The 17,192-nt window shown below is 43.0% G+C and overlaps 1 protein-coding gene across 1 annotated transcript in view; it reads left to right on the top strand.

Moving 5' to 3' along the window:
- Positions 1-416: 416 nt before the first annotated feature.
- SYDE2 (synapse defective Rho GTPase homolog 2) overlaps positions 417-17,192 on the top strand; it is a 52,776-nt gene continuing 36,000 nt past the window's right edge. Inside the window, exons 1-2 of the mRNA XM_058658758.1 lie at positions 417-1,879; positions 12,881-13,552. Of these exons, the coding sequence (XP_058514741.1) occupies positions 589-1,879; positions 12,881-13,552 (1,963 nt within the window). The 5' untranslated portion in view covers positions 417-588. The remainder of the gene's footprint in view (positions 1,880-12,880; positions 13,553-17,192) is intronic.

Genomic DNA, 17,192 nt, shown 5'->3' with positions numbered 1-17,192 from the left:
CACCTGTACGTCGTCCGTCAAAACAATCTTTGTTTTACTCTCAAGCTAGGACTTGCAAATCTGAGACAAGCCTCCAGTAGCGGTGGCAATGGGGGGGGTGGTGGCAGCCAGGAAGGCACTTTCCCTTTCTCTTGCTCCCTCAACAAAACTGCAGCCGCCAGTCTACGCTCACCTTCCCGCTCATTTTTTCCCCACTTCTGATCAGGCTCTCACCGCATGCCCTGCACTCGGGGCGCTCACTCTTCCACGTTTGATCTACGAGAGCTAACTAACCCCTAACCCACCTTTCTTCCCGCCCGCTCCGCCTCCACCTGCGCCGCGCGCCCACCCAGGAGCGCAGCCCGGCCGCCCCGGCCCGCACGCCCCGTCGCGGTTCTGGGCTCCGGGGCATGCGCGCTACGGCGCCATCTCCCTCCCCCACGCCTTCCCGCTGCAGAGTTATGCCAAGTATGTGAGGAGACGGCGAGGGCCAACGCTGGTCATGGGGAGCTGCGGCTGCTGCTGCCGTCTCCGCAAGCGCAGCTTTCACAGCAGGGCTCCGACTTCTCCCCACCGGGGTGCTGGGCTCCGCAGCTGAGGCGGAGGGGGATGGCGGACCCTCTGAGGAGGACTCTGTCCAGGCTCCGAGGAAAACGGGGTTGCCTCGGCGCCGGAGGGCTGGGGCTCCGAGCGGCCGCCGAGGGGGACGCCTGGGGTGTCCCGGACTCACTCCCAGGCGAGCACCTAGGCGGAGCGGGGCCTCGCCTGGACCAGCTCCCGCCGTCGCCTGAGGCGCGGGTCCCCGAAGGGCTACGGGAGCGGTCGGGGGCGCTCGGGCCTCGGCCGTACGCCTGGCAGCAGGCCGCCCCCCGGGGCCGCGAGCTCCTTCGCGCCTCTCTGCACGCCCGGCCGGGTTCCGAGGGCAGCGGAGAGGAGGCGGAGGACGAGGACGACTACCACACCGACTACTACGAGAACCTGCCCGGCGGCTCCCGGCCCGCGCCCGAGCCCGAGGGGGCGGAGGCGGAGCGACGGCCCCCGCCTCCCCTGGCGGCGGGCTCCTCCCCGGGGGCGGAGGGCGGCCGCCGGGAGACCGGCAGGCTGCAGACCCAGTTGCGAGAGGCCTATTATCTGCTGATCCGGGCCATGCACGACCTGCCCCCGGACTCGGGCACGCGGCGGGGCGGCGGGGACTTGGCGGGTTGCGGCTGCCCCGCGGGAGCCCGGGCTCCGGGCCAGCCACCTCACCCCCGCGGCGGTACTGGCGGCGGAGCTTGCGCTCCAGTCTGGGAGCTGGGAGAAGGCGACTGCCCTGGGCAGCAGGTGTCCCCGCCCGGATCGCCTCGGAGGGAACTGGGGGGAGACCAGCTGCAGACTCGTCGGATGCGGCTGCCCTGCAGCAGGAGCCTCGAGAGCCTCCCGGTGGGTGCGAGGCCGCCTCCCCTTCAGCGGTGGCCGAGCGATAGCTGGATCAGGTGCGGCTCACGGCGGGACCCAGACGAGCCCTCGCCACGTGGAGGCAGGATGGACGGCTGGAGCCCGGGCAGCGCAGGGGCCGCCGCGGCGCCCCCGGGACTCTTGCCGCCCTGCTCCCAGAACTCCGGCCGCCCTTCGGGAAGCCCTTTGAGCGAGCCTGCGGGGTCCTCAGTGATGCGCGGCGGCCAAGGAGACCTCCCGGAGGGACCCCCTTGCCTCAAGCCGCCCGCGGTAACAGTGAAGAAACTGCAGAAGTGGATGTACAAAGGACGCCTGCTGTCCCTGGGGATGAAGGGTCGTGCCCGTACTGGGACACCTTCCAAAGTCGCGGGAGCGCAGGCGGCCGCTGCGAACCGGGGCGCTTTGAAAGTGTGCGACAACCACGTCCTTTCGGTATCTCCGGACCAAAGAATAACGCTGACAGGTAGGATGATTTGCAGCCCCAACGCGAACGCCGGCCGCCTTCGTGTGTTTACCAACTGGCCTTGGGTCTTAGGAGCCAAGCCCGGGCTCGGTGACCGTGCCAAAGTCAGTGTCATGCGAGTGACGGCTTACAGCGCTTTCGAGGTTGTTTAGGATAACGCATACACTAGTTTTGCCTTTCTTTTTCTTCTTTAAGGCAATGGCTTGAAGAACTGGGAGTTTTGTTTCTAACACCCGGTGTACCTGCTGTCTGAATACAACAAACAGTAAAGGCTCACTTCACCACACACTTGAGCGATGGGCGGTGCTGCTTGATTTTTCTATTCTCTGTAGCTCTAGGCAGATCCGGAGACTTTCGTGGAGTTTGCAAGTTTGAATCTGATCCAAGGGAGATTTTACAGGCTTCATAAACTGACATTTTACTTATTATACTTTTTTTTTCCTTCTCCCATGCAGGTTCACACACCTTCCCACCCCAAATCCAAGCAAATCAAGACCCAAAACCCCATAAGTAAAACATCTTTTTTAGTTGGGTAGATTTAACATTCTCTTCTCTACCTAAGAAACCAATGTTAGTAATTTTTATCAGGGAAAATCAAGGATTCCAGTATTTTAAGTCAAAGAAACAATGTCCCTTGTATTTTTTTTTAAGTGTAGGTACTTAGAAAGGCATTTGTGAATTTAAGGACACTCAATTAGAAGTAAAAATTAGTTTTTAAGATGTATACTTTGTCCTCATAATATGAATATGCTCCCCGTTTTGGGGTGTGGTTTTTAATTATCACCGAAGGGTAGGTTATCAGATCTCTCTTGAAACTTCTTTGTGGTAGTAGCTACTGTAAGATCTTCAGACTGAACCAACATAATGTGACTTTTTGAAATACTTTCTTTAAAAAGATTGAAGAAGCAAAAAGACTTACTATCAAGAGTAATTTTTAAAAATGCTGTATGCTGAAATGGATTCATGATATTCTGTCTTACTGGTAAGAATTTGAAGTTCCACAGGACTGACTGGGTTTCTGTACTTTAGCTCCTTTCACCAATAAACACAACAGTGGAGAGAAACAAAAGTTCTAATCAAACAAGACAGATCAAATGATTTTTTAAAGTGCAGGCATAGTTGCAAAGTTTTTTGGATATGCACATCTGTGATCCTTAGCTGTCAAATTTCATCCTCAAGTGTACAAATTACATTTCCCTTGAAAAATAGGATGATAAGATGTAAAGGGAGGATGGTTTGTACTAGATTCATATTAGCATGCATTTACAGGACTAAAGTATTTTTCATTTATTATGCTTTATTGTTACAGCATCATTATTTCTCCTGATCTTGGTTCAGTTAACTCTGTATGATAATTTAATTTCAGGCATAAGAAAAATATATTAAAAACTTCAGTCAAATATTTTTTACTTATTGTGAAATGAAACATTTACCATCTGATGGCTTTTGAGGCCCTATATAGTATAAACAGTCAAAGAGTTAAAAACTAATAATAAATGTAGGCCCTTCAGGAATGGTGTTGTTGATATTTTTTGGTAAGAAGCTAAAGAAAACTGCTCATCTAACACCAGTTAAAATGTAACAGAATTATAGTGATAGTATTTTAGATATTTTATAAGAAGTCAAAGCAAAAGTTACCATAATTTCTCGTAAATGCTCTTGGAAAGGCTGAGGATTTGTAATTTGTGCAATGCTTGCGTAACTAATGCAGATTTTGAGTGTTTTGTTTTCCTTGTTTGTTTTCAAGTTTGTGTGTGTGTGTGTGTGTGTGTGTGTGTGTGAAGCATAATTTGGTTTTATTAAGACCAATCTTGATACTTGGGTGGTTCTCATATATATATCTCATTGGGAAATATGACAACTATAATTTAATAACAACAGCAGAAATAGAGGGGTTATGTAGTTTGCAGTGGTCGCACAGCTGGTACCTGGATTTAAATGATCAGTGTTATATAAATCCAATTCAGATCTCCATGCTTCCAAAACCCCTGTTAAAATAAGGTCAACGACATTCTAAAATTCTTTAGAGGCTTGAGCTAATTAATTTTGATAAAAATGAAGAAATGGTTGGAATTTCAACAAGGCTTAGAAAAGTATGCAGTTTCCTCAGAGTTGCAAAGAAGATGAGGAATTTTGGAATTTTGGAATTTAAGTTTTAAGATTTTAAGTAATCATCGCATTATTTTAAACCTTTACCTTTAAATGTTTACTTTAAGATGATATTACTTAGATTCTGCTTTTAAATGTTTTCTGAAAAAATTATACAGATGAAGCAGTGTATTCTTTTTTTAAAGATTTATTTTATTATTTTTTATTGCAAAGTCAGATATACAGAGAGGAGTAGAGATAGAGAAGAAGATCCTCTGTCAGATGGTTCACTCCCCAAGTGACTGCAACAGCTAGTACTGCGCCGACCCAAAGCCAGGAGCCAGGAGCTTCCTATGGGTCTCCCATGCAGGCACAGGGTTCCAAGGTCCTGGACTGCTTTCCCAGGCCACAAGTAGGGAGTTGGATGGGAAGTAGAGCTGCCGGGATTAGAACCAGTGCCTATATGGGATCCTGGGGCATCTAAGGCGAGGACCTTAGCCACTAGGCCACCGTGCTGGGCCCCAAGCAGTGCATTATTGATGGTATTAAGATGTGAACAGTCCAAAAAAGTTTATGTCACGTTTTTTTCTTATTCAGGCAGGTTTTATTTTTTTTTTAAAGATGTATTTACTTTTATTAGAAAGGCAGTTTTACAGAGAAAAGGAGAGACAGAAATATCTTCAGTCTGCTGGTTCACTCCCTAAAAGGCTGCAACAGCTGGAGCTGAGCCTTTCTGAAGTCAGAAGCCGGGAACTTCCTTGAGTGCTTTTCCAGGCCATAAGCAGGGAGTTGATGGGAAGCGGAGCAGCAGGACACGAAGCAGCACACCCATATGAGATCGTGGTATGTGCAAGGTGAGGAGTTAGCCACTGAGCCATTGGCCTGGGCCCACACATGTTCTTAAAAATAAAATTGCATTTAGAATTTGTAATATACAATAATTTCTTGAGGAGTTAGAGCTAGTTAATTTACCTATAGATATTTTGGAAAACACATTCAAGAACATGTGAGAAATGGAGACCAAAATATTTTTTTATTTTGATTTCTGACTCCTATTAAGAACTGCTAAAAAGTTGGGTTTTATCATAATGCATTTGATGCTTTAAGTGTGTAGTGTTAACAGAGTGGCCAATTTGTTCTTAATTGAGATGATTATTTAAGAAATCTAAAGTCATTACATGAAATAAATAATGACAAGTTTCAACAAGCTTTAAGATTACAAATCTTGGGGCCCGGTGTGATGGCTAATTGGCTAAATTCTCACCCTGCATGTGCTGGGATCTCATATAGGTTAATGTCCCAGATGTTCATCTTCCCATCCAGCTCCCTGCTTCTGGCCTGGGAAAGCAGTAGAGGATGGCCCGAAGCCTTGGGACCCTGCCCCTGCATGGGAAACCCAGAAGAGGCTCCTGGCTCTTGTCCTTAGATCAGCTGAGCTCTGGCTGTTGGTGGCTACTTGGGGCGTGAACCAGAGGACGGAAGATTTTTCTCTCTCTGTCCTCCCTGTACCTCCGTCTTTCCAATAAACATAAGTAAATCTTTAAAAAATTATAAGTATTACTTTATTTGCCCACTATACTTCATTGTGTTTTATAAATAACTCGTAACTAGCATATAGTTTTCAGATATAAATTCCAAAACGTCAAGTTGAGCTATTTTATCCTTTTATTGCTTTAAAAATAATTTGAGGTAGAGTGGCTCAAGTGACAGTTTCAGGCCCATGACTTTGATCAGGGCTGTGGGCATTGGAGTGAAGCAGCAGGTGGAATTGTCCTCTCTCTCCCTCCCTCACTTTTTCCTCTTTCTCTTCTGCTCCTTGGAGCTCTCTCTCTCTCTCCCTTTTGTCTGTCACTCTTCTTTATAAATAAATAAATAAATAAAAAACAGAATCTTGGGCCTGGTGCAATAGCTCACTTGGCAGTCTTCCCCTTGCAAGTGCTGGCATATCATGTGGGTGCTGCTTTGGTCCTGGTTACTCCACTTCCCATCCAGCTGCTTGTTTGTGGCCTGGGAAAGCAGCAGAGGATGACCATGGCATTGGGACCCTGTACCCACATGGGAGACACGAAAAAGCTCCTGGTTCTTGACTTCAGATAGGCTCATCTCTAGCCATTGCAGCCATTTGGGTAGGGAACCAGTGGATGGAAAATCTTTCTATCTCTCCTTCTCTCTGCAAATCTATCTTTGCAATAAAAATGAATAAAATCCTTTTTTAAAAAGTAGAATCTTGGGCCCATTGTAGCAGCTTAATGACTAAAGTCCTTGCCTTGAACGCTCCAGGATCCCATATAGGTGCTGTTGCTAACCCTGGCGGCTCCGCTTCCCATCCAGCTCTCTGCTTGCAGCCTGGGAGAGCAGTCAAGGATGGCCCAAAGGGTTGGTACCCTGCCCCTGTGTGGGAGACCCGGAAGAGGGTCCTGGCTTTGGATTGGCACAGCTACAGCTTTTGCGGCCACTTGGGAAGTAAACCATTGGACGGAAGATCTTTCTCTCTGTCTCTCCTCTGTATATCCGCCTTTCCAATTAAGAAAATAGATAGATAAATCTTAAAATATAATCTTAAGAATTATTTTAAAATTAGCCTATTTTTTCTGTGACATGATGTGTGAAAGGAAAAATTTTGTGTATTTTTAACAGTTTGCCTAAAATTTTAGATAATTATTTTAAGGTGGTATTTTAAAAATTATTATGATCTTTAATTATTTTAAGGTGAGGTTGGCATTTGTTTTGATGCAGATTCCTATCTATTTTTTAAAATAATATTTATTTATTTTTATTGGAAAGGCAGATTTAGAGAGAAGGAGAGACAAAGAGAAGGATGCTTTGTCTTCTGATTCACTCCCCAAGTGGTCACTATGGCCAGAACTGGGCTGATCAGAAGCCAGAAGCCAGGAGCTTTTCCCGGGACTCGCCCGTGAATGCAGGGTCCCAAGGCCTTGGGCTGTCCTCATCTGCTTTTCCAGGCCACAAGTCGGGAGCTGGATGGGAAGCGGAGCCACCAGAATATGAACTGGTGCCCATGTGGGATCCAGGTGCAAGCAAGGTGAGGACTCTAGCCACCAGGCTATCGTGCCGGGCCTATCTACTTTTTTGCTCAAATATTTGTAGCTCTGATTTCTTTTCTTCTTATGAGTTTCATTACTGTGAATTTTTCCAACAAGTTGTGAATTTTCCCAGAAAATTCTTTCTGCATGAGTCCTCTTTGTTCAAAGTTAGTAGCAAAAGGCATGAGACTTTTGAGCTTTAAATCCTTCTCTGAGAATGTCATTGCAGTCCTACAAGCAAATGCAATTGCTTTTTTTGTTTTGTTTTGTTTTGTTTGGTCTTTGTTTTTGGAAGAGTGCCATAGAACATTGGAGTTGCTTGTGGCTGGAAAACTTTGAGGATTGTAAATTCAGCAGAAAATTGTGTTGTGTGGATTTGAAAGTCCTACGTTTCTGGATCAGTGATTCCCAAGACACGTCTGGTGTTTAGTTTTTAAGACCCACCAAGGTTATTTTCTAGACTTTTGCCATTCCCAGGGTGGCTCAGTGTTTTAGAGCAACACTTTTCAATCTTAATGTACATACAAATTTTGAAAAATCTTGTTAAAAATGCAGTTCCTGCAGGTGTGTGATTTGACCTGGGATTCTTCATTTTAACACACTTGCAGCATAGATAGCTGCTTTTTGGTGAGTCATGTCTTTAAGTAGTAAACTTACAGAGTGCTTACATCCCCCTGAAATTTTCAAAAAAAATTTCACTCTTCTTTTGATATTTAGTATTTAAACTAACTGCTGTTAGAGCAAAGCACTTGAACCCTTTCTGCTTAGTTGTATTTGTATGAGTTAATAGTTAATTGCTTATATCTGATGAGTTTGAGCACTTCCATACACAGTGTTGTCATCCTGCCTAGAATGTTAGTGAGATCTTGGAATTGGCAACAGAGGAACCTGTGTCATACAGTGCTGAGCAAAATAAAGATGAGAGGTTTACGGTCTGAGTCTTGCACTTATGAGGCCAGTGTTTATGATGTAGTCGTTCTGCCTTGGGCTCAGTCTTCTGATTGCTGTGCGGGTGAACAAGATAATCCATTTGGTACTGTGCCCAGCAGTTTGCTTGTATTATCCAAAAGAAGTCAAGCCTGCTTTGTGAGAATACAGTGGTAGCCCAAGGTCATCAGGATTCTGGATAGAGAAAGATGGTCAGAAGTTGCGGAATGCTGCTGTGCGGAGCACTGAGAGTAGGGCAAGGGTCCACCCTCTAGAGGAACTCACTCTGCTAGTCTTTTTCTTTTATGCTTCTTTTTCTTGCTGCTATTACTTTTGTAGGACCAAAGTGTTCCTTGCTAGTTTTCCTGCATTGAAAGTCAGTACATAGCTTGCATTCTTTAAGGGATTTTATTACTAATCATACACCAAAAAACATAAAAGTACTTTTTTTCTTTTTATTCTGCCCTCTTCTCCCTTTAGGTTTACCTGGGAAGATATAGATATCTACACAAAGGCACACACAGAAGCCTAAGACTTAAGTTTTTTTTTTTTTTTTAAAGATTTATTATTATTGGAAAGCCGGATATACAGAGAGGAGGAGAGACAGAGGAAGATCCTCCATCCTATGATTCACTCCCCAAGTGAGCCGCAACGGGCCAGTGCGCGCCGATCCAATGCCGGGAACCAGGAACCTCTTCCGGGTTTCCCACGCGGGTGCAGGGTCCCAAAGCCTTGGGCCGTCCTCAACTGCTTTCCCAGGCCACAAGCAGGGAGCTGGATGGGAAGTGGAGCTGCCGGGATTAGAACCGGCGCCCATATGGGATCCTGGGGTGTTCAAGGCGAGGACTTTAGCCGCTAAGCCACGCCGCTGGGCCCCAATACTTAAGTTTATTCTCGTTTTATCTTTGATCTTCTAGGGTGGCTCTCTAAGCAGAGGATGCTTGCTTTTATTTAAACATAAACTTTAAATTAATGTTAGCATATTTAATAATTTTAAATTTAGACTTAAACACTAATACAGTGTTCATGAGAACAATTTTAAGATTTAAAAATTAAAATTTTCCTTGCAAAGCAGAAGGAGTGACATAAAGCCAGAAAGGGAACAGAGAGTGCCCATCTACTGGTTCACTCCCCACATGCCTCCCGGGCTTGGGCACTGGGTACTCAGGCAGAACCTTCTGTTACGTGACAGGGACCCAGGGACTGAAGGCATCACTTACCTTTTAGGGTGTGCATTAGCAGGAAGCTGGAATAAAGAATGGAGCTGGGATTCTAACCCATGTGTGTGATGCCAGGGGTGTCTAACTTCCACCCCAAGTACCAGCCTCTTTTTTAGGATTTGGATAGAGAAGTAAGGAAAATCAACAATTTGTTTCTGCAGTAAAAATTTTAAAACAATGAAAAGGTGTCTGTAGATGCTACATATTTTTATAGAGACTACAGTACATAATTTTAGAATGCATTAATTAATTGTTCAGTAAAAATAGTATAGATTTATTGCAAGATAACAATTTGAGAATATAAAGTTGGCAGAAGCGGTTCCCCACAATGCAATATTTTCGGTATTGAATAATTTTGCAGAAATTGCCATGTCTGCATTCTCTTACAGATTTTCAAAATAAAATGATTTTAATTAGAATCTTAAAATTATGTAACATTTGAATTGCAACACGATAAGGACTGTTTTGCTCTTCAACTTTGAATATTTATTTGTGTGTTCTTATTTATGCCTTTTTCCACTATATCTAAAATCTGGAGCTAAGAGTAAAAAGCTAAAGGTAACACCTAAAATTTATGGTAAATGGATTAAACACTAAGCATGAAAGGAAGGAAAAAGATTGCAAATAACTTCCCATTTTGCTGAATTTATATATATATATATATATATATCCATTTAATTGATTAACACAAAAATGTTATGTTTTAAATAATTTATAAGTAATTACTCAAGTAAAGCTTACTACCTTGTATAATATGTTCTTTAACAATTAAATAAATTTATGCATGGTGCAGTAGCCTAGTGTCTGCAAGTCCTTGCATACCTGGGATCCACTATGAGTGCTGTTTCATGTCCACTTCCCATCCAGCTCCCTGCTTGTGGCCTGGGAAAGCAGTCGAGGATGGCCCAAAGCCTTGGGACCCTACACCCATGTCTGGGTCCCAAGAAGCTCCTGGCTCCTGGCTTCACATTGGCTTAACACTGATCGCTGTGACTACTTTGTTAGTGATCCAGTGGATAGAAGATCTTTCTGTCTCTACTCCTCTTTGTAAATCTGACTTTCCAATAAAAATAAATAAATCTCAAAAAAATAATTAAACAAATGTGACTTTTAAGCTTATTTGTTTATCTGACAGAGAGGAAGACAGAAAAAGCTCCCAACTGGTAAACCACTTCCCAAATGCTCAAAATGGCCCTCATCTGGGACTAAGTTCGGAGTCAGGAATTCAACCCAGTTCTTTGGTGTGGTGGCAGGAATCCAGTCACGTGAGTCATCACTGCCCACAGTTTGCAGTAGCAGAAAACTGGAGTTAGGAGAGCTTGACATCTAGACCCAGGTAATGTGACAAGAGACTCAACAGTCTCCGTTCTAGGCCAATCACCCATCCCTAAATTAGGCCTTCATTAGAAATTATAATAATAGAGCCATTTATGTGTAAATGAAAACTTAGCATCAGCATTTTTTTTTAAAGATTTTTTCATTTTATTACAGCCAGATATACACAGAGGAGGAGAGACAGAGAGGAAGATCTTCCATCCGATGTTTCACTCCCCAAGTGAGCCGCAACGGGCCGGTGCACGCTGATCCAATGCCGGGAACCAGGAACCTCTTCCGGGTCTCCCACGCGGGTGCAGTGTCCCAATGCATTGGGCCGTCCTCAACTGCTTTCCCAGGCCACAAGCAGGGAGCTGGATGGGAAGTGGAGCTGCCGGGATTAGAACCGGCGCCCATATGGGATCCCGGAGTGTTCAAGGCGAGGACTTTAGCCGCTAGGCCACGCCGCTGGGCCCAGCATCAGCATTTTGTAAAGCAGTTAGACTATTACAAAAGTCAAACTTTTGTAGTTGTATAGCTTCATTAAAAATAATTGCAGTGAGGATCTGGTGTGATGGCCTACTGATTAGCTCTTCACCTTGTGTGCTCCAGGATCCCATGTGGACATCGGTTCATGTCCCAGCTGCTGCACTTCCCATCCAGCTTCCTACTTGTGGCCTGGGAAAGTAATAGAGGAAGGCCCAGGGCCTTGGGACCCTGCACCCGTGGGGCAGTCCCAGAAGAAGTTCCTGGCTCTTGTCTCTTGGCTTTAGATCGGCTAGCTTCTGGTCGTTGTTGCCACTTGTGGGGTAAACTAGAAGGTGGAAGATCTTTCTCTCCTTCTGTCTGTAGATCTGCATTTCCAATGGAATGGATATATCTTAAAAAATGTTGCAGTGAGTCTAGCAGTGTAATTATTCCATTTTAACATTGTACTTTTTATATCAATAAAAGTATCAACTTGCTTAAATATGGGGTTCTAATAGCTTTATTTTTCTCATTACAGTTTCTTGGAATACAGTACAAATAAAAGTGTGTTTAAGGAAGAAACATTTATACTATATGTCAAAAAACTCCAGTAGGGCTCAGAATAATGCATTTAATTGTATAAAGTTTTATATGCTTTAACAGAGATCTGAGAAAAAAAGTAAAGATATAACTCATGGCCATTGTGAGTTACATAATTTTGTACTTCTAGATTCAAGCTTATGTTATGTCAAAGCTACATTTTATGCCCTTTGAAGGTCTGAAATACTGTTAAGTAAGACTGGGAATTATAATGAGATAAAGGTTTCAGTGCATTTGGAAAAAGCATGTGATCACTGAAAGCCCAGAAACTCTAGTACTTCCTGAATATGTGTTGATTTTCAGTTCTTAATTGTATTGTATTTTATTTTTTTTAGTATTTATTTATTTTTATTGGAAAGGCAGATATACAGAGAGAAGGAGAGGCAGAGAGAAAGATCTGTGTGCTGGTTCACTCCCTAAGTAGCCACAATGACCAGAACCAAGTCAGTCTGAAGCCAGGAGACAGGAACTTTTTCTGGGTCTCCCATGCAGGAGCAGGGTCCCAAGGCTTTGAGCTGTCCCAGGCTTGACTGCTTTCCCAGGCCACAAGTATGGGGCTGGATGGGAAGTGGAGCATCTAGAACACTAGCTAGCGCCCATATGCGATCCTGGTGCATGCAAGGTGAGGACTTTATCCACTAGGCTATTGCACTGGGCCAACTTAATGTGTTTTATAACTGTTTAACCATTACTTTTTACTTAGTTTGACACCAAGATGATTCAATCATATACACACTCAAAATAACAGAAAATGATAATCCTGTAAGTTTCTAAATTTGACATGATCTTAGATTTCTGAAAGTATGATTTTAATAACCTATATGCATTGACTTGCTTATAGATATTTGGTTAGCTGACTGATTATTATTGGCTGCAGTGCATTATTCCTGTAGTATCTGTTAGTTTATTGACTGCCACAGAAACCTGCCATATGCAAACTCTTTGGGGTGTAAATGATTTTCCTGTTTATATGGAATTAACATAATGTTTACATATTTAGAATCTGATCACTTGTTAATCCATGCATACATCATTGGTGTATGAATTTTTTATGAGCAGGCACTATTTTGTTTATTATTTCCTTGTGCCTGTTTGTGCCTGGCCAATAGTAACAAAATTTGTGTTGTATTGACTTTGAAACTTTAGTGACTGATAATTGAAATCATATTTAGATGAAAAGTCCAGAAGTTTTTGGATTCAGTTTTAGTCTCTGATTGTGACTGATACTAATTTTTATTTCTTTTTCTTTTAAAAAAATTTTGAAATTTTGTAAAAGTCAAGGATGTGTTTTCCTGATACACCAGGGATTATATTCTATCTTCTTTTCTTCTTTGAAACAGATTTGCTTGAAAATGTTTATGGGTCTTCAGTAAAGAGAAGGGAACTTGAAGATCTGAAGGATAATATTGAGTTCAGTGGTCATAAGCCACTTAACAACATCACTGTTTCAAAGAAACGCAATTGGCTATATCAGAGTACCCTGAGATCTCTGGAGGAAGAAAGTAAGAAATGCCAAGAGAGAAGTCATTTACCCATCTCACCTGTCACTCCACCTAAACATCAACTATCTCAGCCTCTCCTCAAAACATCGGAAGAATACTGTACATATATGATGTGTAATACTACGGAGCCTGCCTTATCAAGAAACTGTTCTTTAGATTGTAATGAGGAAAATGATGCAGATGATGAAGGAGAAATATGGTACAACCCCATTCCTGAGGATGACGACCTCAGTATGTCGAGTGCCTTGAGCTTTGGTGAGCCACACTCAGCTGGTCAGAAGCTTCCGGCCGTCAGTTGGAGCACAGTATCTGGCAGTGCTCATCCTGAAGACGCATCTCACTCCTCTGAACACACAGGTGACGCACACACTGTGCAGTCAAGTGAAATGCATCCTATGGATCCCATCCATCCTACAGAATTTGGACAGCAGTGCAAGCCAAAGCTAGGACACAAGACACAAGAAAGTGTGCTGTTAGAGGGTAGTCCTACATCAAAATCTCTTTTTTCAGGTAAAAGAGGATCATACGTGGTGGCTGCTCTTCTGCCTTCTGTTTCTTCATCAGTTCTTCGGTAGTTGCTGAAATCAAATATAGATCTCTATGGTATTTGTGTCCTTTTCCTTATAATGTGAATATTTTTCCATGAAAATAAAACTTCGTAAGCTTAAAATTATGTTGATATATGCAGCGGCTTAATAGAAATGGAGACAGAAATTAATATTTTACAAATAGAGCATGTGAAAAAGAAAGTAGTGAATTGAAGCATTTTATAAAGATCAATCTAATGGATGTATTTATCCTTGATTGCCTTTAATTTTCCATTGTGCTTCATTTAGTCCCAGGCAGACATATTACCCAGGAAACAGAACATAAGGTACATTTGGTTGCAGCGATTAAATGTGGAATAAAAAGAAATTCTGTTTTATATCAAATCTGAATTTGTAGAATTATTAATTTATAGATATGGGTCAAGGCAGATCTGTCCATGCCTTAGCACGTATCGTACTCTTTTGATTTTATCGCTTGCGACCTCAAGGGCAGAAATCTGTTTTTAGCCACTATCTGTTTCTTTGGGAACTTTGGAATCTTAAGGGATCTCTGTAGGCGCCCTGGGAGTGCTTCTCAAGCACTTACTGATGGGACTGGAACTATAACTAGCCCTGGTCCCTTACCTCTTGGGTGGAATAATCGGAGTTAGTATTTTACATCGTTTCCCTGAGTTTTATTTCAGTAGGTTAACCTAAAGTTGTAGTTGCCCAAAATGACAGCAGGGTTGATAACTCTGAATTTTCTCCTGAATTCTTTCATTCTGTTGTTAATATTTCTTTGTTCTGCAAATCAGGTACTTGAATTTGAGCTCGGGGTAATGTTATATTAAGAAATGTTAATTACAAAATTATATACAGTGTGATGGTAGTTTTGAAAGAAATGATGAATGCTATATCAAGAATGATAATTTTTTTCCTGGGTGTTGAGACTGAAGGTATTTTTTTCTTTGTGCAATTCCAATTGTGGGCTAATTTTCTGGAGTAAATGTGTGTTTCCTTTGTAATCAGGGTATGGAGGGAAATAAATAGAGTTGCAGTTTGGACTGCTGGTTGTCATCAGGGTGGAGAGATAGGAAAGGCTGTGAGTTTCAGTGAGAGTGATGGGTGTGGAATGGTGCAGAGAAGGCAGGAGGGTAAGCGCACAAAAACTATTTTCTGCAAAGTTGTAAAGTGACACACATTTTGACTTACGGTACTTCCATGAGAAAGTATTTTATGTATGGTAAATTCTGAATCTGGAAAAGCCAATAGGTTTTTGAAAAAAAAAAAAAAAAGGTAAAACTTGGGACCTGGTGTTGAACCTGGGAGAGACCCATGTCTCACATTAGAGTTCTGGGATTGATTCCCAGGACTTTAGCCACTACACTATCGCGCCAGGCCCTAGGTTATTTTCACTTAGTACCTTTGTCTTGCATGATAACTTTCAGATTTACATTACTGTTTCTCATGCTTTGAGAATCTAATGGAGTTGATGTGCTTCAATCTACTTCACTTTCCCTGGTGCTGACTGTTAGATTGTTTTCACTGCCACTGCGGTGATCTTTGTCATGATCATTTTTACTTTATTAAGATTAATTGCTGGGCCCAGCGCGATTGCATAGCGGTTAAACTCCTTGCCTTGAATGCGCCAGGATCCCATATGGGTGCCAGTTCCAATTCCCAGCGGCTCTGCTTCCCATCCAGCTCCCTGGCCGTGGCCTGGGAAAACAGTCGAGGATGGCCCAAAGCTTTGGGACCCCTTCACCCGCATGGGAGACCTGCAAGAGACTCCTGGCTTCGGATTGGCTCAGCTCCAGCCATTGTGGCCTCTTGGAGAGTGAACTATTGGAAGATCTTCCTCTCTGTCTCTCCTCTTCTCTGAATACCTGCCTTTCCAATAACAATAAATAAATCTTAAAAAAAAAGTTTAATCAGTAGTATAATTACTGGGCCTTTATGGCTGGTAACTAGTATTGGTAATTCCTGTATTGTATTTCCTAAAGGGCTTACTGGTTTATGGGGCAACTGAAAATTTGTTGATTAATTAATTTATTTAAAACGAAATGAGTTCCTACTTATGTGCCATTACTGTTCTACATGCTGAAGGAATGGACCAGTTTCACTGATCAGCCTGATTCATAAATATAAATATTTTTGTTTTATACTTTTTCATAATTAATTGATCTCTGACTTGATTAGTCTGGTTTTAATTGCCTCTGTAGTTTGCAAAAGCAGAATTTTTGTTCCAGTGCATTCAGTCTTGTTTGCAATAAAAATTGTTAATGTATAGTATTTTTCAGTTTAATAATCAGTTAAGGGCTTCAGTATGAATTTGTTTACTTATTTAAAAAATGCTGAATATCTTAATGATTTAATACAATCCAGAACAGTTTAATATACAGGGTAGCTTTTCTATCCTGAAACAAAACAGACATTTGTAACAGGACTCTGGTTACTATAGAATGTCTTAGACTGAGAAACCAGTAGTGTTATACTACAATTTGCAGTACAAGGGGATGCTTTGTCCAGTTTATCAAACACTCTTTTTCATGTTCATTGCTTAACAGAGAAACCCAGTGGGCATGCTTAAAATAGTCCTTTCTCTACAAAGAAACTACTTCTTTGTCACTAGGTCACATAGAAAGGGGTACAGGAGAGAATATTACATTAGTGTTTTCAATAAAGGTATCAATCTATTGACTTTAAAAAAATGTTTATTTTTAACTACTCAGAGTGAAAGAGAGATCCTCATCTGCCGCTTTACTTCCCAGATTCCTGCAACAGTCAAGTAAAACCAGATACGTGGAACGCCTTTGAGTCTCCCATGTTGATGGCAGAGGTCCAACCAAATGGGCCATCATCTGCCTTCTCTCAGCATGCTTTAGCAGAAAGTTGGATTGGAAGTGGCATAGCAAGAACCAACCCTTGTCTTTTAAAGTAAATAAACACATTTTTTAACTTAAAGTGTTACTTTTTTTACGAGGCCAGTGTTGTGTAGTGGGATAAGCCACAACTTTTTTTTTTTTAAAGATTTTATTATTGTTGGAAAGCTGGATATACACAGAGGAGGAGAGACAGAGAGGAAGATCTTCCATCCGATGTTTCACTCCCCAAGTGAGCCGCAACGGGCCGGTGCTGCGCCGATCCGATGCCAGGAACCAGGAACCTCTTCCGGGTCTCCCACGCGGGTGCAGTGTCCCAAAGCCTTGGGCCGTCCTCAACTGCTTTCCCAGGCCACAAGCAGGGAGCTGGCTGGGAAGTGGAGCTGCCGGGATTAGAATCAGTGCTCATATGGGATCCCGGGGCATTCAAGGCAAGGACTTTAGCCGCTAGGCCACGCCGCTGGGCCCAAGCCACAACTTTTGACATCAGTATTTTCTGTGGGTGCAGGTTCATGTTGTGTCTGTTCCATTTCTGATCAAGCTTAGTGCTCATGGCTTGGGAAAAGTAGAAGATAGCCCAGATGCCTGCAGTGGCTAAGGCTGGGACAATTGGAAATTGGCCACTGGGAACTTTATCCAGATGGGAGTGTCACAGGCACAACCGGCTAGGCCATCACTGCTGCCTTCCAGGGTTTGCATTAGCAGGAATTCGATGTCAAACCCAGGTGTTAGATAAGGGAA

The sequence above is a fragment of the Ochotona princeps genome, chromosome 2 (assembly GCF_030435755.1).
Source record: "Ochotona princeps isolate mOchPri1 chromosome 2, mOchPri1.hap1, whole genome shotgun sequence".
Lineage (NCBI taxonomy): Eukaryota > Metazoa > Chordata > Mammalia > Lagomorpha > Ochotonidae > Ochotona > Ochotona princeps.
Note: the sequence above shows the minus strand (reverse complement) of the source record. Positions and strands in the feature narration are given on the sequence as shown.